The following is a 15,624-nucleotide window of genomic DNA, read 5'->3' as shown; positions in this document are numbered from 1 at the left end:
AGAGTTGCCAGACATCCTGTATAAGTATGACTTGCTCATATCTCAGAGCCTGGACTTACTGAAAGTTACATCTAGGTGCATGCTGATCCTGTTTTTGAGCCTGTTTAGTCGATTTTGATATATCACTTACATGTTATTATTCCTATATAGTACTTTTATAGAGTACAATTTGGCAACCCAAGATTTGAAAAGTAATTTCTAACTTTTTTTTTGCCAGGTTAGCTTTTAAAATCAAACTATGACTAAAAACTAAATTCATCATCCTACTACCATAAATGATTCGCCTTGTTGACTTTATTTTGCGCATGCTACCCCACCATCATTTTGCTCATCACATAGATTTCAAAGTCCTATTTCTTCTATGAATCTGTACTTGATAGCACCAACCTATTGTGACCTGTTCCTCTGATGAACTCACAACACCTACCTTACCATTTCTTTTTCACCTTCATCCTTTGTGTTATTATTGCATTATAACTTAATAACAATGTCCCCATGATTAGATTCTAAGTCCTTGAGGCCCAGGATTAAACTAACTGTCCACGTAGGGTCATGAATGAATGGGTCACCAGGCCTGCTCCGTTCTCTGCAGGTGTCAGTTCTGACTTCTTCCTTCTCAGTGTCATCTTCATGTCCTCCTACTGTTCTAAACCTTCTATTGCTCTATTCTTGGCTACTCTAGTTCTGTTAGTATTTTGTTTATGAAGATTATTGAGTGATTTTAGGATATTTTTGGCATACTTCATGGGAACACAGGGGTGATTTTTCAGTTTTTTCCTATCAGGATCCACATTTAAATTCTACTACAAAAATTCTCTTTATAATTACTTTTAATATTTATTCATTTATGTTTTTTGAGAATCTGTGTCTTAGAAGCAATAGTTTGGATATATAAAAAAGGATTAACCAAATTTTTTCTTTTGATACAGAATTAAAAGAAAAGAGAAACATTGTCAAGTTCACAAACACATATTTTCTTCCCAGACTCTCTTTGGTTTACTGTGCTGCCTTTATAGCCTGATAGGAACAGAGCAGGCAGAAGTGTAGATAATTATAGTATCATGTTATGTAAGTCAATGCAAAGTAAGGCTTATAGTTATGTTATTTAACCACCTGGCATTTTGTATATACCCTCTTTTGAATGATAATTCTGTTGAATTGTATATGTGGGCTCTAGAGATTTTGTATAACCTAAATGTAAAATGAAGAAATATGAGGTAAGTGATTGTACAAGGCCATGCATGTAGTTAATGAAGAAGTCAGGAATAGAGGCCAGCTATCCCCTAAAGATTGTTTTAGTAGGTAATAAATGTGCATGTAAAAATATGAAAGAATACAAAGAGGTATATTATGAAAGGTAAGTTTTCTTCCTGTCCCATGTCTTGATTTTCTCTTCCTCTTCCCCAGAGTCAAGAAGTTAACCAGTTTCTGGGGTCTTTCAGGAGCTGTTTTATGTGTATACAACCATATAGATGTATATACATTTCCCCTTCATGCAAGGTACACACACTTCTGTACCTTGCTTTTTCTCACTTTTTAACGGTATGTCCAAATAGTGTAGAATCCAGCTATTTTTATTTCTTAGTCTATGAACTTTCCATTTTAGCTGTATTGCCTTTCATTTAGACAACCAGTTTTTAATGTGAATGGGCAAAGTGTCAAATTATTCTTTGTTTCCAGTATATCATATTGAGTACTTCAAGGGCAACATAATATAGCATTTCATTACAGAGAGAAATCATGGTCATTGATTGATTTTATGATAAATGTTGAAGTTAAAAAATAATAAGTGAAATGTATATGATAATTATTGCTAGTTACCAAAGGTAGCTGGTTGGGATATTTTCTTTTCCATTTCTGAAAGAAATGGCGGGTGAAGTTTACAGGGAAATATTTACCTTTAGACTTGTATGGTGTAAACAGTTTAATATCTCAGTGCCAGTGAAAAGCAGTGATATTATAAATATCAAGCCACAAATGTTTATTTTCTAAATTTTAAAGTCTCCAACCTCATATGCAAATTACAGAAATGTTTCATTTGTTTCTCAAAACATTTGCAACTATGTTTTAATTTTCTTGATATGACTCATGATCATCTATTAAAATATACCCTTAGTTTTGATCATCCTGGGTTTATTTTGGCCAATTTATCAGGATAATTACTGCTTTATTTTTCAGAGATTAATGGGGCCTATTAGAACTACTTATTTTGAACCTTTAAAAAAAAATGTGCCAAATGCGCACGATAGGATTAATGGAGGTTAAGTACTTACATTTGAATTCTACTTTAGATACAGTAATCCTGCATTCCCCCAAAGGATGGCAGTACTTCTCAGTATTATTTACTGAACAATTCTGTTTGGAAGTAGTATTAATTATAACTCATTATTGAGTGGAAAAAAGTTAAACTAAAATTGTATTTTCACAATACTATCCCACCAGTGAAAATTCAGTAGTAGAACAGGTAAGATTGTATTCTTGAGGTTCACAGCATTAGAGCAACTTTTATGTGCATTTTCCTCAATCCTGGACATGGGATCCTAATGGTTCTTACTGCTTTCTGACTTTGGAATTCTTAGTATAAGATCATGAACTAAAGTCTTGTCAAGAATTGTGTCATGTTACGACCTTGCTGTATTTATAGGTCTCTCTTCTATGAAGATGTTTTCAGAAAACAAAAACTAATAAGCAAAACATCCCAAAAAGAAACAGAATACCTAAGTAACCACATCTTGTGTATATTTGTGGGCTTGGAAATATTGATACTTTTTCTTTGGTAAAAATTTATATGCCCAAGTTCTATTTAAACTTTATCTTTTTTTTGCTTAGCTGAATAATTCTTTTAATCAGCAAAATAAATACTTACTGGTGTTATTTATTAATTTTTTAAAAATAAAATCTCCAGCCTTCTCTGCCATAAAAATTCAGCTCTAAATTCACAAGGTGGTGCTCTGGAGCATGAAGAAACAACACTCTATCTTCCTCTTCCTTTTTCCATCATTTCCATTTCTAAATATATGGTTCTTTGTGTGTGTGTGTGTGTGTGTGTGTGTGTGTGTGTGTGTTTGAAATCACATGGCTTTCACTGTAGTTGAAAATGGTGAACAGCAAGACAAGGAGGGAGGCTAGCCTACCTGCCAGGCCTCACAGGTAACTTTGATACAGCCACTACTTTCCAAGGCTGGCCCTGATTACTGATTCATCTAGCAAGGTAACTGGGTGCTAGAGGCCTGTGTCACTCTAACCAGCCTCATAGGTATTGGTGGTTTTTAAATTTGTACTTAATACGTATTCATAGGTACAATGCTAGTTTTTAAATTTGCAATGAGAAGTATCAAGCATACTGGTTTCCAATGCTTATGGCTCAATGTTTTCTCCCAGTAGGCAAGTCTACATGGGAACTAAATTATAATCAGGAGTTTCTTGATGAGCATTGATCAGCTTTCATGGACTAATACAAGTAAGCTCTGGTAGTGTGATACATTCATCTTTCCCATAGGAATATGCTTGCCACTCAGACCAGATATTCTTCAATTTTCCGAGCATCCTTTCTGCTAGGCCAGGCTGCATTTTTATTTCTTGATTTGCTTTCTTCCTACTAGACCGTGGCCATCTTTTGTTTTCTTGATATCCTTTTCTATAGAGTTACTATAGACTATCTCCTTTAGCACGTTTTTTTCCATTAGAGTTCAATAAAATTGTGTTAATGTATGTAAAACACTTAACCCAATGCCTGGCATACAGTAAATAAATAACTAATATTAGTAAGTATAACTGTTGTTGAGTTCAGGTCACCTTGATATTTGTAATGTCAAAGACAATCTTTTATCGCATCTTTTACATTTTGAGTTATTTTCATGCTTTCATTCTTTTAACTCCTTACTTTCATTTATCCTTAATTTTGAGTCCATGAGTTAATTTGGACAATGCTTTTTGGCTCTGCATGATTTTGTTACCATTTTGTTTTGAGATTTTCATTCTTTTAAACTTCTAGTTTCTTGCTCCAAAATATCCCATGCCCCACAGTTCCTCCATCTGTAATGTGAACCTATTGGAAAAGATCTTAGAAGTTACTCCTCAGCTCTAGAATATATAATTTTATATCTATTTGAGTAGATGATGTAAGTTATAGCTCTTTCCATCTAATGCTTATCTTCCTGTCAAGCCCTGCTTAAATTCTTTCTCATAAAGTGTAAAGTTATTTTGAAAATGCTAGCAGCATCTAAATCCTTAGAATAGTAGGATGGCCATGGAATTGAGAGGCAATGATTTAAAAAGTCCAGGGGTGGAGGTATGGTGATGGTGGATTCAGCAGCCAACAATGACATTACAGATCTGACAAATACACAATTGACAAATCAAAGCTTTTTGTGTGAAAAAATACATTTTCACATTTTGTGTGAAAATGAATAATTGGAATGAGTCAGTGAGTCCAGCAACAATAAGAATTGTCAGCTTTTCTCTCTATTCCTCCAGGGATGAGTTATTCTTTTTAGAGTGGCAAATTAGATTTTGGGAAACAGAGAAATTGCCACAGCTCTTTCTGGTGTTTGTGAAAATACAAATGATGGTGCATTTTTGAAGTTAGTGGTCTCAGAACCACACTTTGAGAACAGCCATAGGTCATAGGTATAAACATTGTGGGAGTTCAAGAAATGGGTAGATTGTTTCAGACTGCTAGTAGTAAGGGAAAACTTACCAGAGTAGTTTTGTTTGGCATCTTGAGAGATAGGGAGCATTATGAAGAGATGAGAGGATGGAGAAAACGTTTTTTGGAGGGTGAAATGCCAAGAACAAAAGCATAGAGGTGGAAAATAATGGTGTGTATTTGGGGAGTGGAGAGTCTAGCAGTTTGGTGCAGAATTCTCAGATACGGTCCTAAAAGAACTGAGATGGTGCTTCTGGCAAATGATATCACTTACTTCCAAGTTGGAAAAATGGGCGCTCTGCCATCTCTTCATCATGCAGCTGGATGAAACTTTTGATACCTCTCAGTGCACCAAGCTTCATGTTTTCATGTGCTCTCTGACATCATCAAAGAAGAATTCCATTTTAGGACACTTTTTGGAAATTGGAAGGACTCAACATCTTTAAAATAATTCTTTCACTAATAAATACCCAAATGGAAGAAAAAAGTGATATTACTCTGAGAGCAGATGTGCCCCTGTAATGTCAGGTGCACACCGTGCGTGGCTTTCCTGCTTTGATGAGGAAAGGATAGCCACCCTTCCTTATGTCTCATTACTTTCTATATCGGCAGCTGTCATCACTTTTCCAAGAGGTATTGCCAAGAAATGTAGTCATATCTTGTTGTTTTGCACTTTGCTTTATTGCGTTTTGCAGGTATAGCATTTTTTTTATGAATTGAAGGTTTATGGCAACTCTGCACATCGACTAAGTCTTTTCCAACAGCATTTGCGCACTCTATGTCTCTGTGTCATGTTTTGGTAATTCTTCAAATGCTTCCAACTATTTCATTATTATATTTGTTATGGTGATCCATCATCAGTGATTTCATTTTGTTGAAAAGTTGAGATGATGGTTGGCATTTTTTAGCAAAGCATTTCAGTGAAAGTATGTATATTGTTTCTTAAAGACATAATGCCATCACACAATTAATAGGCTACCGTATGGTGCAAACCTAACTAGGAAACCAAAAATTCATTTGACTCGCATCACTGTGATACCTGCTCTATTGGGGTGGTCTGGAACCAAACCCTCAATGTCTCTGAGGTATACCTGTGTGATGTTTTTCTTTACCAAATAGAAATTTGCTCCCTAGGGGCCTTAATTGAACTTGAAGACGAGGAAATAATGTGACTTGACTCTAACTTGAGAGTCTTGGAGGAACTTAATGTTCCAGTTAACAGGCTATCCTCACTGACAAAGCCTGCTGTGGAATTCTGCTTCGGTTCTATGTTATCTGTGTGAGTCAAGGTTTTCAGCACTTTTTGCCATGCTGAAAAAAGTTGCAGTTGATTACCAAAGATGATGTGTATGTATTGCTATGTCAAACATCATACAACAATTTCATCTCAATAAGCCAAATCTCTTTTAGATTTACTACAGAGCAGGTAGAATTTTTTAAATTAATTTTTTCAGAAAGTCACCATTTTTATTTTATAAAAAAATAACAATGTGAGGGAGGCATAATCCTTTGCAAATAGTGTTTTTTATATATTGCTGATGTTCAGGAAATCAGTTTCCAGTGCAGTGAAATAGAGTGTATGGTGCATGCATTTCTATGCGTGTTTCTGGAGGATTAAGTCCTTATCTGTGATCAGAGTCTCAGAGTGGTCTTTGACTCCCCTGAAAGGTTAAGAACTAATGATTTAGCTAGTGTCAGGTAATGGGATCTCTGGATGCATTTGAGCAAAGGAATGACAGGAAATTACAAAGCTCATCTGAGGAATGAGAAAGCTTTGGCAGGACTGTAGGGTGACGTAGGGATTCAGGTTAGCCCCAGGGTCTGTGTTATCCTAATAATCTGAAGATAATTTTCTAAATAGAGCTTCTCAAAGGCAGGGACTTCATTTATCCTTTTTGTTCTTAGTATCTGAGCACAGTTTCTGAGACATAATAGGCACTCAAAACTGTTGAGTTGAACTTGCTGTATGATAGTGAAAGTTGGACTATAGCACCAAAAATAAAGACTAATCTCTTATCTGTATTTAATCTTATGTCAAATCATTTGATGAAAAATAACGGTTTTGGAGGGATAATGCTTTATAAAAAGTTTTTACAACCTTTTTGTTTAGGAGCTGTTGGTTAACACAAACTTTTGGCTTCTTATGATTTATTTTCTTTATAAGTTTTATTTCCGGTAATTTTTTACTAAAGGTATGCCTCTGGACATGATAATTTTATCCAGTACTTTCAGAGGGAAAGAAAACTTGCAGGATGGTGTGGGTGATTAGGTATCATCGGTTTAAGCAACATTCCAATAAATCTCATAAATTTGGCTTTGCTCAACATTATGTAAAATCAGCCTGACAATTCTGATGTCACTTTGGCATAAAATATTATTGGGACTATATTAATGGATCTGTCAATTTAATAATAAAGCCCTGGAACCCTGCCCCTATATTAGTGTAGTTTTATTGTCATCCTTATACATTTTCCTGGAACATGGTCTAGCAAAATAGACTCCCTTGGTATTAAAAACTGCTAAAAATTTAAGTTTGTTATGCTTGGGAGACCAAGATGTTTAGACTCTAGTTTATTGTAACATTTTAGTTTTGCTCCATGTTCTTTCAAGTTATACAGAAAACTATTGAATACAATGTTAAAACATTGGTATTATCTAAAACATTTGTTCCAAAAGTTGGTAATTTTTTCCGTTTTTAGCAAATATTTTCCCATGTCTGTGGGGATTACAAATCCAGCTAGGTTTGTTAGAGTACCAGAAAGCCTTTTTTTTTTTCCTGAAGAAGAAAAGTGAAATTAGGTGTAACTTCACAAAAGACAGTCGTTTTGATTCACTGCATAATGTTTAAGCAATAAACTGCTCTGTAATACCCATGATTTACTCAGAACCATTGAGGAAGTTTAACAACTTTTGTGGACCATTCGTTCATTCTTAAAATCTTTTTATGTCCACCACTTCACTACACAATATAAAATAATTATTTTCATAAATTTGAATTGGGAGAAAGTCAGAAAGGGTACATAAGAATGGAGTAAAATTCCTTTAATTAAATTAAGTTGTATTTTTTATAAAAATAAAAGTTGCTTATTGTACAATTTGGGACATATATTAAGATTACCTGCAGCTTCATTGCCTGGAGATAACCATGTAACATTTTGGAGTGCTTCTTTCCATTATTTTATATATATGTGATGTGTTCTGTGTGTATGCACACGTATATGCATTAAGTGTAAACACACCCATACACACTACAAATGGAGATGAAACTGATTTTTTTCATTCCATCTAGTATAAATACTTTCCCATATAATTAAGTATAATTTGTTTTAATAGGTTAATATCCACTATAAGAAAAGGACTATAATCTAACCAACTCTGTATTGTTGGATATAGGATATTTCCAGTTTTACATTTTTTCATTTTATTTCCCTTTTGTTTTTGTTGTTTTTTGCTATTATAGATACTGCAGTGAACACCCTGTATGGAAATTATGGATATATTCATAATTATTCCTTAAGGGAAAGATTCTAAAACTAGAGTTTCTGAGTCAAAGAGTATTCAGAAATTAAAGAGTTTTGATACAAATTCCTGAATTGCTAAAACATGTATGAAACTTCGATGGGGTGCTCTTTGCTCTGATCAACACGGGTTGATCTGTCTGTGTGACAGACAACCTGTTGGGCGGAAGCGGCTTCGCGCCGAGTTCGGGTTTGCGGCGCCTTGATGAACGGGGAGGCGCCGGAGCGTTAGTCCGTTTCTAACCGGCGTGTCTTTGTCTTTCTCTCTGGGGACCGCCGCCGCCCGTGCCGGCCGAAGCCTGGGGAAGCCGTCGCCCCGCAGCGCCGCCGCCCTGCGCCCGGCCGCCCCCGGGAGCCGCTGCCCGCCCGCGGGCGCCGTCACTACGCGCCAGGCCGCCGCCAGCTGCCGCGCCAAGCTCCGCGGCGGCGCCGCCCGGGAGCGCCAGCACGCCGCCCGCGGCCTCGGGAAGCCCGCTCCCCCGTGAGCGCCGCCGCCCGGCCGCCCGCGAGACCGCGCCAGCCCTCCGCGCTGCCCGCGGCCCTCAGGCGGCTCGCCGCCCCAGCCCTCCCAGAGCTCGCGGACGTCACTCCGTCGGCGGCGAACGCCCTGGTGTCCTCCGCTATTCGCGGCCCTCCCTCCACCCCGTCGCTTTAACTGAACCCAGGTTACCCCAGAACTCTCTCCCGCGCAGCCCCTGAGGGGGACCGTGTGCCTTAGGGCCGGCGGGTGGGCAGGACGGCCTTGCTAGTCGTTCGCAGAGCGTTACTTCCTTATCTCGCCTGCCGAAATCCCGGCCTCTGAGAATCTTGCAGTTGGACAATACCAACCTCTTTCCCTCCTTGTAATTGATCAACTTCCTAGTCAATTTCTTTCATTATTAATTCTTCAAAGACTAGCTCCCACTTTAGTCTTCACCTGAAAACCTTCAAGCTAGTTACCCACCTTCCCCACCCGACCCCCATCTGCCAGAACATTGTTTTAATGACTGGGGATGATCGACAAAATACGGAGCTGCGTCCTGCGTAAGTGTGGTTGAACCCGAGCCCCATCCAACATCAGCCCCTTCCTTGTGACTTCACCTCCAATACCATTTCTTCCCGTCGGAATCAGTCCTGGCTCCCATGGTTCGAGACTGCCATCCCAGGGGATCCACTCTTGGGTTTGCACTGAGGCCGTGCTTCTCCCAGGCAACTCCCAGTCGGTGACTGAGTGCAGTGCGGGTGTTAGTGATGGTGTGTTCATGTGAGATGCTGGACTCCTCTAATGAGCAACTTCGGCGTGGGGACTCCTTAGCAGCCCGGCTGAAACTTTCTAAGAACCGTGCTGCATGCAATCTAAAACTCTTCTTGCCCAATCCCACTCTCCTTTCATAGGTGTCAGACTTGCATTGTGGAATGAAGGCATCCCCCTCTCTGCTCCTCATTCCTTCCCTTTATTGATGTTCCTCAATAAAACCCTTGGAAGTTGAGCCCTGCGTTGGTGTCTGTTTCAAGGAGGACCTGAGCTAATATATCAGACATTCCACTCTGATCACCATCTCCCTGTCTTTCTGGATCCCTTGTTCATGGACAGCTAATTCATTAGCCTCATTTCCTCCACTGTTTATCAGCCCATCTTGGATTCACTTCCTTCTTTATCTAGCCTGGATCCCATGGTCCATCATTATAACCATTCTCCTTGAAATACAGTGCTCTCAGCAGTCTTGCACCTCATTTTCTTCCTATTTATTTTCCTGGTAAAAACCCAACTCCTGACAAACCTTACCATCTGCCTTTCATGGGCCTGACTGGGACAACTGAACTTTTCTTTAAGAAATCACACAGTGCTGCCAACTAGTTTTACTTTCAATCCATTATCTCAAACCTCAAATTGGTGCTATTCCTACTGTAGTCTCAGCTTTACACTTTTAAAATGACTGTTTATATATCTTCATCTATCCTCAAAATTTTCTGGTCTCCTCTTCCTGGTTTACTTCAAATTTCCCATGGATAAGAAGATATTACATACAAATTTCCTCATCTTCCCATCACAAGACCCCCATTTCTCACCCCAAGCCCAGCAGCTATCTTGGTAACTATCTTCTTCCTTTTTGTGACTATGGAGGAATTTTCGAAGGCCAGCCCTTCCTTTCATGCTCCAGGTTGCATCCCCTCTTCAAGGACTTACTTCTTTAGGTTCCCCCTTTCAGAAACTGCATCATCAGTTTCTGAATGGATCACTTCTTTGGTCTGCAAACATGCTCTTAACCAAATCTTAACCAATCCTTCCCCTGTGTACATCTTTTCCATCTATTAGCCACATCTCACCTTTCCTTCATAACCTAACTTCTTTATGGAGTTATCCTAATGTATTGTCTTCATTTTCTGATATTTTATTCACTTATCAATCTACAGTGTGACTTCCCCACTACCACCACCACTGAAATTGCCCTTGTTAAGGTCCCTAGGCACTTCCACATTACCCTCTCCAAAAGGATACTTTCCTGCCCACATCTTGACCACTCTCTACTTTCAGTGTTCTCTCTTCATGTCCAAGACTATATTCTCTCCTGGTTTTCTTCCTCTTTACCGATCAATCTTCAATGTTATATTCCATCTCCTTCTACCTAGCTTTGAAAAGTTGAGGTTTCTCACCTCCATTTGGGTCCCTCTTTTCTATGTTCTTTCCCAGGATGGTCTTATCATTTCCCATGGATGTAAGCATGGTCTTTAATGTGTTTCAAATTTGTGTTTCCACCTTGACCTTTCCTCTAAGTTCTAGACTTGTGTTTCTAATTGCTTGCTTAATATCTTCCTTTGGCTGACACAGATCTTTTTCAGATTTAACATGTCCAAAATCTAATTCTTTATTCTCACCCCACCTGTTTACCCCCATCTTCCCTATTAGAGTAACCAGCACCACCATCCAAACAGTTGCTCAAGGTGGAAACCTAGGGGTCATTTTTGATTCTTTTCATAACCTCTCCCCTATGTCAGATAGACCAACTATCAGTTTTATCCTCCAAATATATCTTTAATTTGTCTGCTGTTTTCCATTTTCAATACCACGACTTAATCCTGATCACTATATTTTTCTCACCTCATTATTGTGATAGCCAGTCCTACCTGGTCTCTCTGCTCCCTCCCATTCTTGACCCGCAACCTACTTCAATATATTCTTGATAGAGTGGTAACAAAGATCTTGCTCATAAATTGAATCGACTAAATTGTTCCTCATAAAATAAAATCTAAAACCCTTACCATGGTTCAGAGAGCCCTGAACAATCAGACCTACCTATCTCTCCATGCCTATCTGTGTCACACTCTTTATTGTCCACTATGATGTAGCCACACTGGTTCCTCCAACATGCCAAGAACTTTTCTGCACCTCCGGGGCTTAGTGAATGCTGTTTTCTCTGCTTAAGCTGCTCTCCTTGGCTATCCTTTTCCCCCACCACAACCATATCCTTTAGACAACTGCTTTACTACAACATGTTGAGAAAGGCCTGCTGAGAACATTGATTGAAAGGAGTCCTCCTTTTCTTCTCCTACTTGTTATCTCAGTTCTTTGTTTCCTTCATTACTCAAATCCCTTATCTAGATTTGTAATTTTATTTATTTGTTTATTTCCTTTTTGTATGTGTGTCTGTTTCTCATACTGGAAAGAATGAGGGAAGAGACTGTCTGGATATTGATAAGCTTCAACATTGCATTTCCAGCCCTGAGCACAATAGTTGGCATGTATTAGATGCACAACAAATACCTTTTGAAAGAATGAATGAACACATCTCCTAATTTTTCTGTTGGGAGTTCATTTTTTATTGATTTGTAAAAGCTCTTTATATAATAAAACCTCTCATCATTTGTTTATTTTATATGCTGCAGACATTTTGCCCCTTCTTATATATGTACCAATTTAATTAATGATGTTTTGATATACAGAAATACCACATTTTTCATTTAGATAAATCTGTCTTTCATGATTTCTACTTTTGGTGATATGTTTAAAAGAGTCTTCTGCATTTCAAAGCTACATAAATATTTGTTTCCTCTTCTAATTTTTTTAGATTTAAATCCTTACTCAAAATGGGATTTATTTTTGATAATAGATGTGATTAAGGCTCTAAGTATTTATATAGTCATTGCATCATCATTTATTGAAAACTCCCTCTGCCACTGTTTTGAAAATTCCACATTTATCAAATATTAAATTCTTACATATAATATTTTGGAGTGGTTTCTGGGTTTATTGTTTGTCCTTTGGTATCCTCCTCTATTTTTGAATTATGCCGTTTTAATTAGCATCATTTTATAATTTGCTTTATTATGTGATTAACTTTTTAATGGGGTAAGCATTACTCTTCTTTTTAAAAATATTTGTTGCTCTATTTGTGCATTTATTCTTCCAGATAAACTTTTGTTATAGTTTGGTCAAGTTCCAAAATAAATTCTATTGTCATTGTGTTTAAAATTGCTTTAACATTATAGATTGATTGGGGAGCAATTGCCATCTTTGTCATACTAATTTTCCCATTCAGGAACTTGTCATACGTCAAGGTTATTGAAGGCTTCCTATATATTCCTCAGTAATTTTGTAGGTCCTGCATGTTTCTTGTTAATTATATTATTAGGTATTTCATATCTTTGTTGTTCATTTTATCATGTTTTATAACTGGTTTGCTCCTTGTGGGACCAAGCTATTGATTTTTGTGTTTGGTAATTTTTCTCAATTCTTTGATTAATCCTAGTTGATTCTCTTCTAAGTAGACAATCATTTGAAGTGTAATTAATGATAATTTTCTCTCTTCCTTTACAATATTTATGCCTCATATATTGAATAAATGATGGTATTAATTTTGCTCTTATTTTTGACTTTTTTAGGAATTCCATTACTATTTCACCAACTTTTAATGTTAGTTCTTGGACTGAAACAGAGGTCTTTATCAGGTTAAGGAGTGGTTTCCTGGTTCGAGTATCCTAAGTGTTTTATTGGAAATTATTGAATTATATTAAATACATTCTGGGCAACTAGAGATGATCATTTGGTTTTACTCCCTTTACCTGTTATTACAATAAATTATATTAATAGATTTCTGGATATTGGGTTATTTCTGCATGAGATGCATCCTATTTCATCATGGTGGGTTTTTCCTTTCAGTCCAATAATGTTGAGTTCAGCTCCTTCCAGTTTGTTTAGGATAATTGTATTTATATTCATGGAATAAGACTGTACTGTAGTTTTACATTTTTAAATTCTATTTTTATCAGCTTCAAAAAATTTTGTATGCTCTAGATTAGTATAGAGTATAGGAATTTTGCCTAGTCTTTGGAGGTTTAGAGGAACTCACCCTTAGCACTGTTTGGACTCTAAAATTCTTTTCATGGTAGGTAAGTGGAAAATAAATCTCTAAAAATACTTCTATGACTTTTGCCTTGACGGGTTAACTACTATTTCTTGAGTATCAATTTAAAAAATAATATTTTAAAAGAAAATCATGCATTTTCATGGAATTTTAAAATTTGTTAACAGACTTTACATGTACTTATATTTTAATTAAAAATACTTTCTTTATGTAGTTATAGCTATTTTCTCATTTCTAATCTTTTTAGTTGCATTTTTCATTCTTCTATTAGACCTGCCCATGTTTTAAAGGAACCAACACTTAGTTATTTCAAAAGTTCTATTTTTCTACTTTATACACCATTAGTGTAACTTTTACTTCTTATGTATTCCTTCATTATTATTTTCTTAAGTTTATTTTATTTTCTGAATGTTTCTTTGTAATTGATGACTTAGTTCATTTATTTTTATTTCTTTCTTATTTAATAATAGGACACATAAGGCTATAAGTTTACCTGTGAGCACAGCTTTGACAGCATCTCAAAAGTTTTGGTATGTAGCCTCTTAATTGTTGCTCTTTTAAAATAATGGATTATAATTGTTATTTTTATTTCATCTTTGATGTTATTTCCAGCAGCATTGAGGTTTTATTGTTAATTCTGATTTTAATAAAGAATAAATTTATTAATATTTATGTTGCTATTTTAATAAAGAGCTAATTTTGCTTGAAGAAAAGTGTTTACCTATGAAGTGGTCTTATCTGAAGTGATATATAATCATTACTTCGAGTTCCTTGTTACAAGATTCTATCAATAGCGCCAACTAGTGGTGACTATACTAATTACAACAAGATTTGGTACTTCTAACAATTTAGTGTGATTTCTATATAATGTCCTAGTTACTCATGCAAAAGGCAAGAAACAGATTGAAAAATGTTTATTACATCAACAGTACTCAGGTTATATGGAGCTAAAATGACATCTAGTAATTAGAAAAACTCATTGTCAAAGTTTGTGAATTCAGGAAAGATTTAAAAATTGTGTACATGGACTTTGTCCAAGATTTTGGCATAGAACAATTTTTCTTTTAGACTTAGAAAAAATAGCTTTAAAAATTTATTTTTATAATTACAAATGTAATTAATGTATATAAATAAAAATTACCTGTAACTTTATCATACAGGAAAAAAGCACTGTTAACATTTTGTTGTATTTCCTTCTAGGACTATTTCTGTACATCACTCTTCATTTTGATAGAATTGGGCTCATATTCTTTTGCATCCTGATTTTGTTTTCTCACTTATTATTTGCAAGCATTTCCGCATGACATAAGGAAGTAGATTTATTCCAGGATTAATAGCATAAGGATTGGACTCTACCTGCTGTGATTTCTATTGCCCAGACTGCTTACTTTTTACAAGCCTGGTTTTTGAAGACTTCCCTGTAATCTTCTATTTCATTTCTTTGTTCCTTAAACAAGACATAAGTCGTTTTTGTTACTTGCATTCAAAAACTCTGACTGATGTACTGATTTTGCTTTATTTGATTAATAGCATTTTCAGAATTCATGTGCCAAGAGATATATTATTCATGTGTGTGCAGGCATGCACACACACACAAGTCTGGAAAATATCACCTACTTTGCTTGCTTATCTGGAGGTTCACAGAATTCTTATATTAAAGCCTCAGTTCTTATATTAAAGGCTCTGAGAAGTTCTGCATTAAAGAAAAAGGTTTACATTAAAATACATATTTCAACATACTTTTTTCTAATAGAACTGTTAATATTTTTTAAAATAAAACTTTAGGAAACACTCATTTTGTTTATTAGCTTAGTATCCTATATTGCATAGGACAGCTCTTCCACCACCAACCAAAATTATCCAGCTCAAAAGGCAATATTGCTGAGGTTGAGGAACCCCTTCTTAAATCATTACATGAGTTGCTTTATATTAAGATTGTTCTCTTTCAGAGTTACATAATTATTAGGCTGAACAATCATGACTTGAGGGATGAAACTATAAAGTGACTTCTAGTCTTATCAGCTCTTCCTTTAAAGTGTTTCTTTGGGAGGGCTTAAAGATGGTGGCATGAGAGGTGAGACAGAAACTTCCTCCCCAAACCACATATAATATGAAA

At 36.3% G+C, this 15,624-nt stretch overlaps 1 protein-coding gene across 3 annotated transcripts in view; it reads left to right on the top strand.

The window, feature by feature from the left end:
* ZNF800 (zinc finger protein 800) overlaps positions 1-15,304 on the top strand; it is a 52,022-nt gene extending 36,718 nt beyond the window's left edge. For 2 of the 3 annotated variants that reach the window (XM_057504743.1, XM_057504742.1), the window contains exon 6: positions 8,465-13,235. In XM_057504743.1, the coding sequence (XP_057360726.1) occupies positions 8,465-8,651 (187 nt within the window). In that variant the 3' untranslated portion in view covers positions 8,652-13,235. Of the gene's footprint in view, positions 1-8,464; positions 13,236-13,978; positions 14,039-14,708 lie in introns of those variants that run through there. The other variant, XM_036909112.2, reaches the window with a different exon arrangement.
* The last annotated feature ends 320 nt before the right edge of the window (positions 15,305-15,624 follow it).

Source organism: Manis pentadactyla, chromosome 7 (genome assembly GCF_030020395.1).
Source record: "Manis pentadactyla isolate mManPen7 chromosome 7, mManPen7.hap1, whole genome shotgun sequence".
Taxonomy (NCBI): domain Eukaryota; kingdom Metazoa; phylum Chordata; class Mammalia; order Pholidota; family Manidae; genus Manis; species Manis pentadactyla.
The sequence above is the reverse complement of the archived record's forward strand: the minus strand, read 5'-3'. Positions and strand labels throughout refer to the sequence as shown.